We start from the raw sequence: 16,294 nt of genomic DNA on the forward strand, positions 1-16,294 counted from the left end.
CCATATTCCCTGCTATTTACATACGAAATATGAAGATAATAAAACATTTTTTATTACTTTCATATTATACAATTTTACAGCACAGGGATGGGTAGAGAGGTGTAATTAGGGCAAATATGTGTCTGCTGATAGGTCAGAACGTATATTCTAGGTGACAGGTTCCCTTTAACCTTGCTCATCCTGATTGCCCTGGTGCGGCATTAATTGGGCTAATATAAGGGGGTTAATTACAGCTGTGATTTGTGATTTAAGACCCCCATTACTAATCTTGTAAGTAAAAAAATCATACCAAGAAGAATCATTTCAGATTTTTTTCCACCTTTAACCCCTTCACCCCCGGCCACTAAAACACCCTAATGACCGGGCCATTTTTTGCAATTCTGACCAGTGTCACTTTGACAGGTTATAACTCTGGAACGCTTCAAAGGATCCTGGCGATTCTGAGATTGTTTTTTCGTGACATATTGTACTTCATGTCAGTTGTAAATTTAGGCCGATACTTTTTGCGTTTATTTGTGAAAATTTAGGAAATTGTGCGAAAAGTTTGAAAATTTCGCAATTTTCAAACTTTGAAAATTTATGCCCATAAATCTGAGAGATATGTCACACAAAATAGTTACGAAATAACATTTTCCACTTGTCTACTTTACATCAGCGCAATTTTCGAAAGAAATTTTTTTTCCGTTAGGAAGTTAGAAGGGGTCAAAGTTCATCAGCAATTTCTAATTTTTCCAACAAAATTTACAAAATAATTTTTTTAGGGACCACATCACATTTGAAGTGACTTTGAGAGGCCGAGGTGACAGAAAATAACCAAAAGTGACCCCATTCTAAAAACTGCACCCCTCACACTGCTCAAAACCACATCCAAGAAGTTTATTAACCCTTTAGGTGCTTCACAGGAACCAAAGCAATGTGGAAGGAAAAAATGAAAATTTTACTTTTTAACACAAAAATGTTACTTTAGCCATAAAATTTTCATTTTTACAAGGGAGAAAAGAGAAAGTGCACCCTACCATATATTGTGCATTTTCTCCTGAGTACGCTGATACCCCACATGGGGTAAAAATCAATTGTTTGGGTGCACGGCAGAGGTCGAAAGGCAAGGAGCGCCATTTGAATTTTTGAACGCAAAATTAGCTGGACTCATTAGCGGACACCATGTCAGGTTTGAAGACCCCCTGAGGTGCCTAAACAATGGAGCTCCCCCACAAGTGACCCCATTTTGGAAACTAGAGCTCTCAAATAATTTTTCTAGATGTTTGGTGAGCACTTTGAACACCTAGGGGCTTCACAGAAGTTTATAACGTTGAGCCATGAAAAGAAAAAAAAACTTTTTTACCACAAAACTGTTGCTTCAACTAGGTAGCTTTTTTTTCACAAGGGTATCGGGAAAAAATGCAACATAAAATATATTGTCCATTTTCTCCTGAGTACGCAGATACCTGATATGTGGTGGAAATCAAATGTTTGGCCACACGGCAGAGCTCGAAAGGGAAGGAGCGCCATTTGAACTTTTGAACGCAAAATTAGCTGCACTCATTAGCGGACGCCATGTCGGGTTTGAAGACCCCCTGAGGTGCCTAAACAATGAAGCTCCCCCACAAGTGACCCCATTTTGGAAACTAGAGCCCTCAAATAATTTTTCTAGATGTTTGGTGAGCACTTTGAACACCTGGGGGCTTCACAGAAGTTTATAACGTTGAGCCGTGAAAAGAAAAAAAATTTTTTTTACCACAAAACTGTTGCTTCAACTAGGTAGCTTTTTTTTCACAAGGGTATTGGGAAAAAATGCAACATAAAATGTATTGTCCATTTTCTCCTGAGTACGCAGATACCTCATATGTGGTGGAAATCAAATGTTTGGGCACACGGCAGAGCTCGAAAGGGAAGGAGCGCCATTTGAATTTTTGAACGCAAAATTAGCTGCACTCATTAGCGGACGCCATGTCAGGTTTGAAGACCCCCTGAGGTGCCTAAACAATGGAGCTCCCCCACAAGTGACCCCATTTTGGAAACTAAAGCCCTCAAATAATTTTTCTAGATGTTTGGTGAGCAGTTTGAACACCTGGGGGCTTCACAGAAGTTTATAACGTTGAGCCGTGAAAAGAAAAAAAAAAAATTTTACCACAAAACTGTTGCTTCAACTAGGTAGCTTTTTTTTCACAAGGGTATTGGGAAAAAATGCAACATAAAATGTATTGTCCATTTTCTCCTGAGTACGCAGATACCTCATATGTTGTGGAAATCAAATGTTTGGGCACTCGGCAGAGCTCGAAAGGGAAGGAGCGCCATTTGAATTTTTGAACGCAAAATTAGCTGCACTCATTAGCGGACGCTATGACAGGTTTGAAGACCCCCTGAGGTGCCTAAACAATGAAGCTCCCCCACAAGTGACCCCATTTTGGAAACTAGAGCCCTCAAATAATTTTTCTAGATGTTTGGTGAGCACTTTGAACACCTGGGGGCTTCACAGAAGTTTATAAAGTTGAGCTGTGAAAAGAATTTTTTTTTTTTACCACAAAACTGTTGCTTCAACTAAGTAGATTTTTTTTCCACAAGGGTATCAATAAAAAATACACCATGAAATTTATAGTGCATTTTTTCCTGAGTACGACGATACCTCATATGTGGTGGAAAGTACATGTTTGGGCGCATGGCGGGGCTCAGAAGAGAAGGAACGCCATTTGACAGCAAAATTTGTTTGAATCATTAGCGGATACCATGTCACGTTTGGAGACCCCCTGAGGTGCCTAAACAGTGGAGCTCCCCCACAAGTGACCCCATTTTGGAAACTAGACCCCTCAAGGAGTTTATCTAGATGTTTAGTGAGCCCCAAGGGGCTCCACAGAAGTTGATAATGTTGAGCCATGAATACAATTTTCTTTTGTTTTACCCCAGAACTGTTACTTGAACCAGGTAGCTTTTTTTCACAAGGGTATCAGGAAAAAATGCACCATAAAACGTATTGTGCAATTTCTCCTGAGTACGCAGATACCTCACATGTGGTGGAAAGTAATTGTTGGGCGCATGGCGTGGCTCAGAAGGGCACCATTTGACAGCAAAATTGGTTGGAATCATTAGCGGACGCCATGTCACGTTTTTAGACCCCCCCTATGGTGCCTAAACAGTGGAGCTCCCCCACAAATTACCCCATTTTGGAACTAGACCCCTCAAGGAATTTATCTAGATGTTTAGTGAGCCCCTTGTAACCCCAGGGGCTCCACTGAAAGTTAATAACGTTGAACCGTGAAAATTATTTATTTTTTTTAATTTATTTTTACATTTTTGCAGCAACAAGGTAGCTTTTTTTTTTTCTTTTTACAACGGTATCAGGAAAAAATGCACCATAAAACGTATTGTGCAATTTTTCCCGAGTACGCAGATACCTCATATGTGGTGGAAATCAATTGTTTGGGCGCATGGCAGGGCTCAAAAGACAAGGAACGCCATTTGACTTTTCAAACGCACAGACGCAGTGCACTGATCGGCCGCTGCAGGAGGCACGGTCGGATGAGATACAAAAAGCGCTGGGGATACGGAAAAAAAAAAAAGTCACGCCAAAAATTGAGCAGGGATGCTGATCCGCGCTCAGCGGGACGCACAGACAGATGCGATACTTTTTTTTCTGTATCCCCGATGCTTTTTGTCACGCCAAAAATTGAGCAGGGATGCCGATCTGTTATGTGCATCTCTGATCAGCGCTCGGCAGGACGCACGGACTGATGCGATACAAAAAGCGTCGGGGATACGGGAAAAAAAAAGTCCCGCCGAAAACTGACCACAGATGCAGATACGTTATCTGCATCCCTGATCAGCGCTCGACGGGACGCACGGATGCATGAGGTGTAAAAATAGACAGGGGATAGAGGAAAAAAAGAAAAAAAAAAAAAGTTATACTCACAGTACCCAGAGGATTAGCAGGAGGAACAGCTTTACAGGAGCAGCAGGCAGGAAGTTGGACAGCTCAGCAGAAGACCCAGGAAGAAGGACCCAGCGATGGAGGCAGATGTGATCGGCCCGTGAAGACAGGTAAGAGGACGTCGGGGGGACAGCAGAGGGGGAGGGGGAGAGCAGAGGGGGAGAGCAGAGGAGGAGGGAGATACCGGAGGAGCTGCAGAATGGAGATCATGGGGGAGGCCGGCAGATCGGGATGTCGGGGGGGCAGATCGGGATGTTGGGGGGCAGATCGGGATGTCGGGGGGCAGATCGGGATGTCGGGGGGGCAGATCGGGATGTCGGGGGGGGGGGCAGATCGGGATGTCGGGGGGGCAGATTGGGATGTCGGGGGGCAGATCGGGATGTCGGGGGGGCAGATCGGGATGTCGGGGGGCAGATAGCAGGGGGGGCACGGGCAGGGGCCATTACGAGAGCGCGCAGGAGCAATCACAGGAGCGTGCAGGGGCTGCAAGGTGAGCACAATACTCACCGCTCCTTCTCCTGCTCCGTGACGTAACAGCAGCAGCAGCGGTGGCGTGGTACCACTAGTACCAGCCAGTGCTGCACGCTGCAGACATGTTGGGGGAGGGTCCCCAGACCAGCACAGGCCTGGGGAGGGCGGCCACCAGCAAATCAAATCGCCCCACTGCACACTGATTGGAGCGATTGCGCGTCATAGCACGATCGCTCCAAACAGTGCTGGAAATGATCTGCTGTACCTGCTACGGCATCTCATAGCCGGATGTCACAGTATCGCACTATTTCCGGCATTATTTTTACCGAAATCAGTGCGAAAGATGTGGTTGGCGGTTCAGATTTGAACAGCCAATCACATCGATCGTCGATGGTGGGTGGCGATGCCACTCCCCCTGGGGTGAAGCAAAGGTTCCCTGCTGTAAGAAACAGCAGGGGACATCATTTGAAAGCCGTTGCTATGGCCACGGCAATCAAATGAACTTTAGGCAGTAAAATTACGTCCCTGGTCGTTAAGTCACGATAAAATAGGACGTAACGTTACTGCCCGCGGTCGTGAAGGGGTTAATATCACTGATAATCTGTACAAATCCACAGAGAAATAAACAAAAATCACTTTGAGAGGGAGAGGAATCAAAATAACAACTCTAAAATAATGTATTTGCATAAGTGTAAGCACCTTGTAAGTGTATAATTGGGTATGTAGTTGAGTTCAGAAATAGCCAATCATATTTACTCTTGTTAAACGGTGGTCAGTACAGACATCATCATTTATAGTAATTCTGATTAACCGTATATAAAGTTTAGCTTTTCTATGTAGGATTTTCCTGACATTTTCTTAGTTGCATTTTACAGCAAAAGTCATGGTCCATAAACATTTTACAACACAGCAAAGGGATCTTATTGTTGAAAGTTACAAGTTGGGACAGGGTTGTACCATGGAACACTGTAAAAATGGTGTTCAAAAAGTGGATTAAATAAAACATTATAGTATGTTATCTAAAACTGGAAAAAGTGCTGAAAAGGCAAGACGATTTTTTGTATGGTAGGCAACCAAGAGGCCAACAGCAAGATTAAAGGAGCTGGAAGAATTTCTAGCAACAACTGATAATGTAGCTCATGTGATAACAATCTCCTGCATTTTTTCATATATCTGGCCTGTGTGGAAGGCAAGATAGAAGCATTTTCTTACAAAGGAAAACAGCTAAGACTGGCTATGTTTTAATAAAACCAACATCAAGCCAGCCAAATACGTTGGAAAATATGTAATGGTCTGATGAAACCATGGTTGAACATTTCGGCCATAATTCCAATATGTATGTTTAGTCTAAAGTCAACATTGCATATCACCAAAAAAACACCATGCCAACAGTGGAGCATGGTGGAGGCAGCATTATGGTTTAGGGCTCTTTTTTGGCAGCAAGAACTGGGGCTTTAGTCAAGGTGGAGGGAATTATAAACAGTTACATATATCAGTCAATGTTGCATAAAAACCTTCAGACCTCTGCTAAAGATAAAGATGCATTTCACCTTTCAGCACAACACCAAACCTAAACATACCACCTAATCAACATAAGAATGACTTTGTCAGATGAAAATCACATTTCTGGAATGACCCAGCTAAAGCTAAGACCAGAACCTAAATTAACCTGTAGAGTGTCGTTAAGAAGGATGTACACAGGAGATGCCCGTGCAATCTGCCAGATTTGGAGCGCTACTGTAAAGACGTTTTAGTACAAATTGCTAATAGATCTAGAAATAAATAGATATGGGGCTAATAGTCAATTAATAAGGTCTGTGATAACCGCTTAATCTTAATTTTGCAATGTTTAGTATATTTGCTTTTATGCAGCTCATGGAAAAGGAGTGCTACAGAGACATTGAAAAGATCAAGACAATTGGAAGTACATATATGGGAGCTGTAGGACTGGTTCCAACAACAGGAACTAAGGTAAAATATCATTCTTGCTTCATAAGGATATTTTAATATATTAAATTTGTCCACTTGTTATGTAGTGGTCACTAGCTGGTGTCACAGCTTCACCCTGGAAAGTTGTCAAAACCACAAAATCATTTTAGATGTTGAATGAATATTTTCCCTGAGTTCTCGCTCTCTCTGTGATTCAGCAGTAACTCCAACACTATGTGTTACCATTCACTAGCAGCTATCATTCACTAGCCAACTGTCCAGAAATTCCAGGATTGGTCATTACATTAAGACACTTGTTTGCTTTGTTTGTAAAAAAAAATTAGGCATGTGCGATTTTTTTTGAAGCTGAAAAAACGTACACAAAATCTTTTGAGTATATTTATCATCATTTTACAGTTTACAGTGAATACAGCTGACGTCTTCATATCAGAATTACAGACTGCAGAGCTGTATCACACAATCGTAATGGTTTATGCTTTTCCAATGTGTCCGTAAAACGTTGTCTGACTGATTTTTTGATAAGGTGTCCATAAAAAAATAAAATGTCAAGTTGGCACCACTGATTAGCAGTGATTAGTGATTAGCAAATACTTCTGTGAATATACCTGCAAAATTCCTGAGTGAAGCTGGGAGCATCTCTAAACTATATGTGCACATTGTTTCCCCATGTGAGAAGCCATTATATATGACTACATGGAAAGAGGGACTGCAGGAGGAGCAAACATTCCCAGATTAAAAGGACTTGGCAGAGGTATTTTCCAGAATGTCAATAAATGTATCCCTGAGTGAAGCAGGATAGGAAATGTTAAGGTATTTTAATCCCCCAAAGCTCTGACAAGTATTTAAGTACATCTGCAGTGTGTTTCAGAGTATTTGCAAGAGTAAGATCCTTCCCTTACCTACAGTGAAAGTGTTAAAGACTCTTTGATGCTTTTTGGTTTGGATACCCAATGTACCCAATTTCAAAAATCCGTTTTGTATATGGCTGATAACCCTTTTAATCCCTTCATGCCATGGCTTTCCATTTTTGCTTTTTTCTGTGCTTTTGTTTTTCCTCCCCATTTTCCAAAAGCCCTAACTTTGTATTTATACTGTTAATAAAGCTGTGTGAAGGCTTGTCTCTTGTGGAATGACTTGTACTTTTAAAAGACACCATTCATCTTACGATATTATGTAATGGAAAGCGGAAAAAAAACCCAAGGGTATGAAGTTGCAAAAAAAACCATGCATTTCCACAATGGTTATTTGCTTTTTTTCTTTACTGTGTTCACTATATGGTAAAACTGACCAGTATAACTCCCCAGGTCAGTACGGGTTCACAGATATCAAATGTAAAGTTTTTTTGTTGAAAAGAAATTCAGATCTTTGTAAAAAAAAAATGTTGCTTTTGCCTTTTTACGAGACCCATAATGTTCTAATTTTTTGGCATATGGGGCTGTGGGAGGGATCATTTTTGTACCCTAAGCGGATGTTTTTACTCATACCAGTTTTGGGTTGATGTGATGTTTTCATTGCTACTTATTCTATTTTATAGCAATGTTGCAGCGGCCAGTTAAACAGTTCTGGTATTTTTATTTTTTTTTCATTGCATTTTATATTTTGATAGATTGGACATTTGTGAACACAGTAATGCCAAATATGTGCATTTTCTTTAAATTGTTTTATTTTCAATGGGGCAAAAGGGGGTGATTGGAACTTGTGGATTTTGTTCCCATATTTTTAAAAACTTTATTGCATTTATTAATCCCCTTAGGGAACTTGCAGCTGCGATCTCTTTTGCTCTACTGGGCAGGGCATTAGCCATACTCTGTAAGCCAGAAATCAAAATCTCCTATGAATGTCGGCTCACAGCCAGCATTCACTGGATAATCATTACGACAGACATAGGGGTTATCAGCTGAGCCCCGGCTGTCATGAAAACCAATCGGCGCCACACGGTCACATCACAGGGCCGCCGATGGGAGCAGGGAATGACACTCCCCCTTGCTGTCCCTTGTTAAGTCCCGCTATTAGAGATTTACAGCAGGATATAATCAGCTGTCATATACCGGGAAAGATGTGGGCTCAGCAAGAGAGACGACAGATGATGCAAATATATGTCATTTGTCGTGAAGGGGTTAATGTTTTTATTACTATCACTGAAATGTAACAATTCAATTAATTTATTCTCATAGTCAAAGTTTATACCTTATTCACATACAGGTTGGCTCCATATAGAAATTTTAAAACAAATTATACCTACCAAAAGTGTACTGTGCTAACTGAAATCATGTACAAAGTGGTTATCCAGGCTTATGACACTGAAGTCATCTCCATAGGATAGATCATGAAAATCAGATTGGTGGGTGTCCAGTTCCCGTTACTTCCACCAATCAGCTATTTTTAACAGTTAATGGAATGCCACAGCTCTTATCACTGTGTAATGACTGAGAACAGCAGTTCAGCTCTTATTGATGTGAGTAGGAGCTGTGCTATTCTGGTTCTGTTCACTGTTTTTATCTGGCTGTCTGCCGAAGCTTAAAATATCTGATCAGTGAGGCTGGTGGGAGTTAGGCCCCCACATATCAGATCATCATAGGTCATCAATATTATTAGCCTGGACAAGATGACTTTTAAACAATAAAATGAGTCATAGTCACTGACTCAACAGCCACATGAGTTCAGCAATGGTGCTGGTCTTTAGCTACTAGGCGACGGCAGGATGTCCTCATTTCCTATCAAGGCCAAGACCAATGGAGCGGCCTGTATGGATCTCCTACAGGTTGCAGTCAGCCAGTATGCATCATTTCATTTTTTAAACCCTTCATTTCCATTTGGAAGATTTTTTTTGTAAAAGTTAAATAAGGCTTTAAAGACTTAGCATAGTTTTAATTTTTATTTCATAAATCAATAATACACATGAGAATAGTCAGTCCTCCTGGACTAAAATTTAAAGTGGTTTTCCCCACAAACAGTTTATTTTCATTAATACGCATTTGGATTATAATTAGTACCACAATTGGATGTGTTTTTTTAAAAAAAAATTCCTGTGCTGAGATAATCTCATACAGTTAGGTCCAGAAATATTTGGACAGTGACACAAGTTTTGTTATTTTAGCTGTTTACAAAAACATGTTCAGAAATACAATTATATATATAATATGGGCTGAAAGTGCACACTCCCAGCTGCAATATGAGAGTTTTCACATCGAAATCGGAGAAAGGGTTTAGGAATCATAGCTCTGTAATGCATAGCCTCCTCTTTTTAAAGGGCCCAAAAGTAATTGGACAAGGAACTCTAAGGGCTGCAATTAACTCTGAAGGCATCTCCTTCGTTAACCTGTAATCAATGAAGTAGTTAAAAGGTCTGGGGTTGATTACAGGTGTGTGGTTTTGCATTTGGAAGCTGTTGCTGTGGCCAGACAACATGCGGTCTAAGGAACTCTCAATTGAGGTGAAGCAGAACATCCTGAGGCTGAAAAAAAAGAAAAAATCCATCAGAGAGATAGCAGACATGCTTGGAGTAGCAAAATCCACAGTCGGGTACATTCTGAGAAAAAAGGAATTGACTGGTGAGCTTGGGAACTCAAAAAGGCCTGGGCGTCCACGGATGACAACAGTGGTGGATGATCGCCGCATACTTTCTTTGGTGAAGAAGAACCCGTTCACAACATCAACTGAAGTCCAGAACACTCTCAGTGAAGTAGGTGTATCTGTCTCTAAGTCAACAGCAAAGAGAAGACTCCATGAAAGTAAATACAAAGGGTTCATATCTAGATGCAAACCATTCATCAATTCCAAAAATAGACAGGCCAGAGTTAAATTTGCTGAAAAACACCTCATGAAGCCAGCTCAGTTCTGGAAAAGTATTCTATGGACAGATGAGACAAAGATCAACCTGTACCAGAATGATAGGAAGAAAAAAGTTTGGAGAAGAAAGGGAACGGCACATGATCCAAGGCACACCACATCCTCTGTAAAACATGGTGGAGGCAACGTGTTCGCATGGGCATGCATGGCTTTCAATGGCACTGGGTCACTTGTGTTTATTGATGACATAACAGCAGACAAGAGTAGCCGGATGAATTCTGAAGTGTACCGAGATATACTTTCAGCCCAGATTCAGCCAAATGCCGCAAAGTTGATCGGACGGCGCTTCATAGTACAGATGGACAATGACCCCAAGCATACAGCCAAAGCTACCCAGGAGTTCATGAGTGCAAAAAAGTGGAACATTCTGCAATGGCCAAGTCAATCACCAGATCTTAACCCAATTGAGCATGCATTTCACTTGCTCAAATCCAGACTTAAGACGGAAAGACCCACAAGCAAGCAAGACCTGAAGGCTGCGGCTGTAAAGGCCTGGCAAAGCATTAAGAAGGAGGAAACCCAGCGTTTGGTGATGTCCATGGGTTCCAGACTTAAGGCAGTGATTGCCTCCAAAGGATTCGCAACAAAATATTGAAAATAAAAATATTTTTTTTGGGTTTGATTTATTTGTCCAATTACTTTTGACCTCCTAAAATGTGGAGTGTTTGTAAAGAAATGTGACAATTCCTACAATTTCTATCAGATATTTTTGTTCAAACCTTCAAATTAAACGTTACAATCTGCACTTGAATTCTGTTGTAGAGGTTTCATTTCAAATCCAATGTGGTGGCATGCAGAGCCCAACTCGCGAAAATTGTGTCACTGTCCAAATATTTCTGGACCTAACTGTATATGTTTCTCTGCTGTGTACTGTAGAAGGCTTAGTTTACATTTAACACCTTCACCCAGTGGCAAATTTTCATTTTTTCCTCCCCTTCTTCCAAGAGCCATAACGTTTTTATTTTTCCATGAATATTGCCACATGAGGGCTTGTTTGTTACGGGATCAGTTTCACTTTTGGATGAAATCATTAGTTTTGCCAAATAGTGTAGTGGAAAATGGGAAAACAAATTCCAAGTATGGTGAAATTGCAAAACAAGTGCAATTGCATGATTGTTGTTGGCATATTTTATTCACCGTGTTCACTATATGGTTAAACTGATGAGTCAGTGTGATGCCTCACGTTGATATGAGTTCGTAGACACCAAATGTGTAGTTTCACTTTTATTTAAGGGGTGAAAAAAAATTCAGAAGTTGTTCCCAAAAAAGAATTGCACTTTTATCGCCATTTTCCGAGACCTGTAGCGTTCTCATTTTTCTGGATCTGGGGCTCAGTGATGTCTTATTTTTTGTGTCTTGAGCTGGCATTTTTAATTATACTATTTTTGGTTGATGAGATGCTTTGATCACCTGTTATTGCATTTTAATGTAATGTTGCAGCGACCAAAAAACGTAACTTTGTCGTTTGTAACTTTTTAATCGCCATGCCGTGTACCGATCAGGTTAATTCATTTTATGTATTGATAGATTGGGCATTTTTGAAAGTGGCAATACCAAATACATGTATTTTTTTTTCAATGGGGTGAAAGGTGGGTGATTTGAACTTTTAGGTTTTTATAAATGTTATATTTTTAGAAACTTTTCTTTTTACTTTTTTTATTGATTTTACTAGTCCCCCTAGGGGACTTTATGACTGTGCAGTCCAATCACTTGTGCTGATCAGAGCTATGCATCACAGAGCTGCTGATGGCGGCGGCAAACAGCGCGATCCCCACCGCAGCCATTTCAATTGCGCTGTCAGAGTTTGACAGTGCAATCTAAGTAGTAAGCAGGTGCAAGTGGATCTCTGATCCACCCGCATCTGTAAGCAGCACATGTTTGCTGATCAGATCAGCAGACATGTGGGGGAATTGCTGTGGGCTCGCCGCTGGAGCCCACGGTTACTGGGGGGACACTACCTAGGACGTATATATACGTCCATGGTCTTGAAGGGTTAAATCAGATGAATGCAATGAGAGAAAACCTTGTATTGCACTAGGCCCAATGTTAGTCCATGACGCAGAGCAGATCTGTGAGTTTATCCTCAGCTTTTATCCGACTGAGGAAAAAACGTATTATGCTGTGATTGGCAGAGTGTCTCGGATCATGCGCACCCATACATGTCTATGTGTCAAATTGTGTCAAACTTCGGACTGCACTGATGACAATCAAGTGCAGTATGATATACGCAAAGACAGACAATGGAGAAGATGATGAAGTGCTTCCTGTGAATACCGGCAGAGTGTAGGCAATAACAGGAGGACAGCATATCTGCTGATCAGAGAGTTGCTGAAGCACCATTCTTTGCAGCAGAAGCGATTGGATAGTGCAGGTATTAAGTCCCCTATGGAGACTAGTAAAATTAATAAAAAATGTAAAAAAGTTTTTAAAATTATGAAAGAAAAAAAACAACTAAAAGTTCAAATCACCCCCTTATTGAAAATAAAACAATAAAAAAATCAAAACTCATATGGTATCACCACATTCAGAAATGCCCAATCTATAAAAATATAAGATCAATTATTTGATCGGCAAAGGGTGTAGAGAGAAAAAAAATCAAAATGCCAGAATTATGATTTTCTTTTCTTGTAACATTGCATTAAAATGCAATAACAGACGATCAACACATCACATATACCCAAAAATGATATGATTAAAAAGTCATCTCAAGACGCAAAAAATAAGTCATTACTGAGCATCAGATTTAGAAACTGAGAACACTACGGGTCCCAGAAAATGGCGACAAAAGCACAATCCCTTTTGTTGACAAATTTCTGAATTCACCACTTATATAAAAGTAAAACTATACATGTTTGTTATCGACAAACTCATACAGTTCAGTTTTACCATATAGTAAACCCAAACAACAATCGTGGAATTGCACTTTTTTGCAATTTCACTGCATGTGGATTTTTCCCCCTTTTTCCAGTACAATATCAGGCAGAATGAATGGTGTCATTCAAAACTACAATTCATCCCACAAAAAATAAGCCCTCATATGGCTATATTGACAGAAAAATAAAAGTTAAGGCTCTTGAAAGAAGGGGAAGAAAAAAGAAAACAAAAAAAATGGAAAATGACCTGGGGGTGAAGGAGTCAGCATGTTGTGCTTTTTGTTCTTTTTAAAGTGGATATATTATGGAAACCAGAAAGAACCCATTATAGTTTATGGGGCCCTATAGTTTTTGGTTGCATAAAATCAGTGATGGAGCCTACACAATTTCTACATAAATTCCATGTCTCAGCTTCAAAATGGGAAAAGAGAAATAGAATTCAAAAAAGTCATGAGCAAAGATGAAGCTGGAGGAACAAAAGAAGCGCACTTTGGTGTTATCCAGACAACAGTGTTTGATGGTTATATGATCCGGCTCACCTGGTAGGGTTGTGAGAAAGCACAATTCTTATTGACCCAATGTGTAGCTCCGACTTCTGCTGCTCCGCAGGATGGAGATTCTGCCATATAGATCAGGGACAGGAGATGTGGGTATGCTGTGCTGCCGGTATATAGTCAGTGAAGATAACCAGCGAGTCCAGGGTGTTATAGCATAAATGTGCTTTTTTCTTGATGTGTTTCCTGACTTCTTCATCAGGAATACACTTTCTGAACTCTCTGGATATCTTCATTGATTATCTACTAGCAGTGAAGCATACTCGCATGTCCTGTACCTGTAGAGATAAAGATGTCATTTTTGTCAAATACTCCTAAATATTTATAACGTTGTAGTTTTATTCATATCATTTTAATCCAATAATTGATTTTCTCCTTACAGGCAAAAAAATCGATCTATGCTCATCTAAGCACACTGGCAGATTTTTCTATTGAGATGTTTGATGTCCTTGATGAGATCAACTATCAGTCTTATAATGATTTTGTACTGAGAGTGGGTAAGATTATAGTACATTAAATACATTTGAACCTACTGTACTAAAATCTATTTTATTTTTTATTTTTAAAGTATATTTTGAAATTTATTTGGTAATAAAAATGCCGACTTTTTCTTGAAATTGCATTTTTGCTAATGAGAAACAGCTTGAATTTTCCCTTTTGCTGATTACTGTTGGAAACTGTCATAAAAATGTTCTCCTAAGCAGATATCTGAGCACCCGAAATATAAGGGAATGTGTTCCTATATGTTTTTTTCAACTGCAAAGCAATGTTTGGATGTGTGTTTATGATGTCATCACTTCAGTGTTACTAAAAATCTTTATTTTCATCCACGTTTTGCCTAGTGTGTTATTATATTAACAAATTAACAAATGACACATACCTATAGACACCCCGCCACTCCTCTTTTCTGCGCGTCATGTTACTTTATGGTCTCTACTTCTCCTCTTCTTACTCAGTCATCACCCCAGTGCTACAGTCAATCATTGGCTACAGCGAAACAAAGGCATTACCACTATAGCCACTGATTGGTCTCAATGGTCAGGTACTGACCAGGCAAGATAAAGTAGAAACATCTGCAAGACACCCTGCCAGCAGGATGGAGGAATGGCCATTGATCCAAAGAATCTATTTTTTTCTTTAATAACACAATGGGGCGATATAAGAATTTTAGAAGAAGCTGAATATGAATTTTAAATCTCCATGGTTTAGTCTTAAGGCCTCATTCAGACAGTCATGAGTCACATGTTGTATTTGTTTTTTTCACAGACAGAACTCATACCCATTAGTCTATAGGGCTGTTCAAATCTCCATTCTTACTGACAGGCCCTGTCCATTTTTGATCAAGTCACAGATCAAAATTCCAAATACAAGTGTATCGGTCTGTGCAATTCACATACAGCACACAGATGGTATCAGTATGCAGACAGTGTGCTGTCCATGGCTAACATTGCTATGTACAGTCATGGCCAAAGGTTTTGAGAATGACACCAAAATTATATTTTCACATGATCTGTTGCCCTCTGGTTTTTAATTGTGTTTGTCTGATGTTTACATCACATACAGAAATATAATTGCAATCATATTATGAGTACCAAAAGGTTATATTGACAGTTAGAATGAGTTAATGCAGCAAGTCAATATTTGCAGTGTTGACCCTTCTTCTTCAGGACCTCTGCAATTCTCCCTGGCATGCTCTCAATCAACTTCTGGACCAAATCCTGACTGATAGCTGTCCATTCTTGCAAAGCAATGCTTGCATTTTGCCAGAATTTGTTGGTTTTTGTTTGTCCACCCGTCTCTTGATGATCTCAATGGGATTAAGATCTGGGGAGTTTCCAGGCCATGGACCCAAAATCTCTATGTTTTGTTCCATGAGCCATTTAGTGATCACCTTTGCTTTATGGCAAGGTGTTCCATCATGCTGGAAAAGGCATTGTTGGGCGTCAAACTGCTCTTGGACAGTTGGGAGAAGTTGCTCTTGGAGGACATTCTGGTACCATTCTTTATTCATGGCTGTGTTTTTAGGCAAGACTGTGAGTGAGCCGATTCCCTTGGCTGAGAAGCAACCCCACACATGAATCGTTTCAGGATGCTTAACAGTTGGCATGAGACAAGACTGGTGGTAGCGCTCACCTCTTCTTCTCCTAATAAGCTGTTTTCCAGATGTCACAAACAGTCGAAAAGGGGATTCACCTGAGAAAATGACTTTACCCCAGTCCTCAGCAGTCCACTCCCTGTACCTTTTGCAGAATATCAGTCGGTCTCTGATGTTTTTTTTGGAGAGAAGTGGCTTCTTTGCTGCCCTCCTTGAAACCAGGCCTTGCTCATGCAGTCTCCGCCTCACAGTGCGTGCAGAAGCACTCACACCAGCCTGCTGCCATTGCTGAGCTAGCTCGGCACTGCTGGTAGTCCGATCCCGCAGCTGAAACAGTTTTAAGATACGGTCCAGGCGTTTGCTGGTCCTTCTTGGGCGCCCAGTAGCCTTTTTGGCAACGATGTAAGCTCTCTCCTTGAAGTTGTTGATGATGCGATAGATTGTTGACTGAGGTGCAATCTTTGTAGCTGCGATACTCTTCCCTGTTAGGCCATTTTTGTGCAGAGCAATGATGGCTGCACATGTTTCTTTAGAGATAACCATGGTTAACTGAAGAGAAACAATGATACCAAGCACCAGC

At 40.5% G+C, this 16,294-nt stretch overlaps 1 protein-coding gene across 2 annotated transcripts in view; it reads left to right on the forward strand.

The window, feature by feature from the left end:
• ADCY1 (adenylate cyclase 1) overlaps positions 1 to 16,294 on the forward strand; it is a 1,189,286-nt gene that overhangs the window by 1,146,174 nt on the left and 26,818 nt on the right. For both annotated transcript variants that reach the window (XM_075315022.1, XM_075315023.1), the window contains 2 exons: positions 6,266 to 6,364; positions 14,002 to 14,116. In XM_075315022.1, the coding sequence (XP_075171137.1) occupies positions 6,266 to 6,364; positions 14,002 to 14,116 (214 nt within the window). The remainder of the gene's footprint in view (positions 1 to 6,265; positions 6,365 to 14,001; positions 14,117 to 16,294) is intronic.

This window comes from Anomaloglossus baeobatrachus, chromosome 6, assembly GCF_048569485.1.
Source record: "Anomaloglossus baeobatrachus isolate aAnoBae1 chromosome 6, aAnoBae1.hap1, whole genome shotgun sequence".
Taxonomy (NCBI): domain Eukaryota; kingdom Metazoa; phylum Chordata; class Amphibia; order Anura; family Aromobatidae; genus Anomaloglossus; species Anomaloglossus baeobatrachus.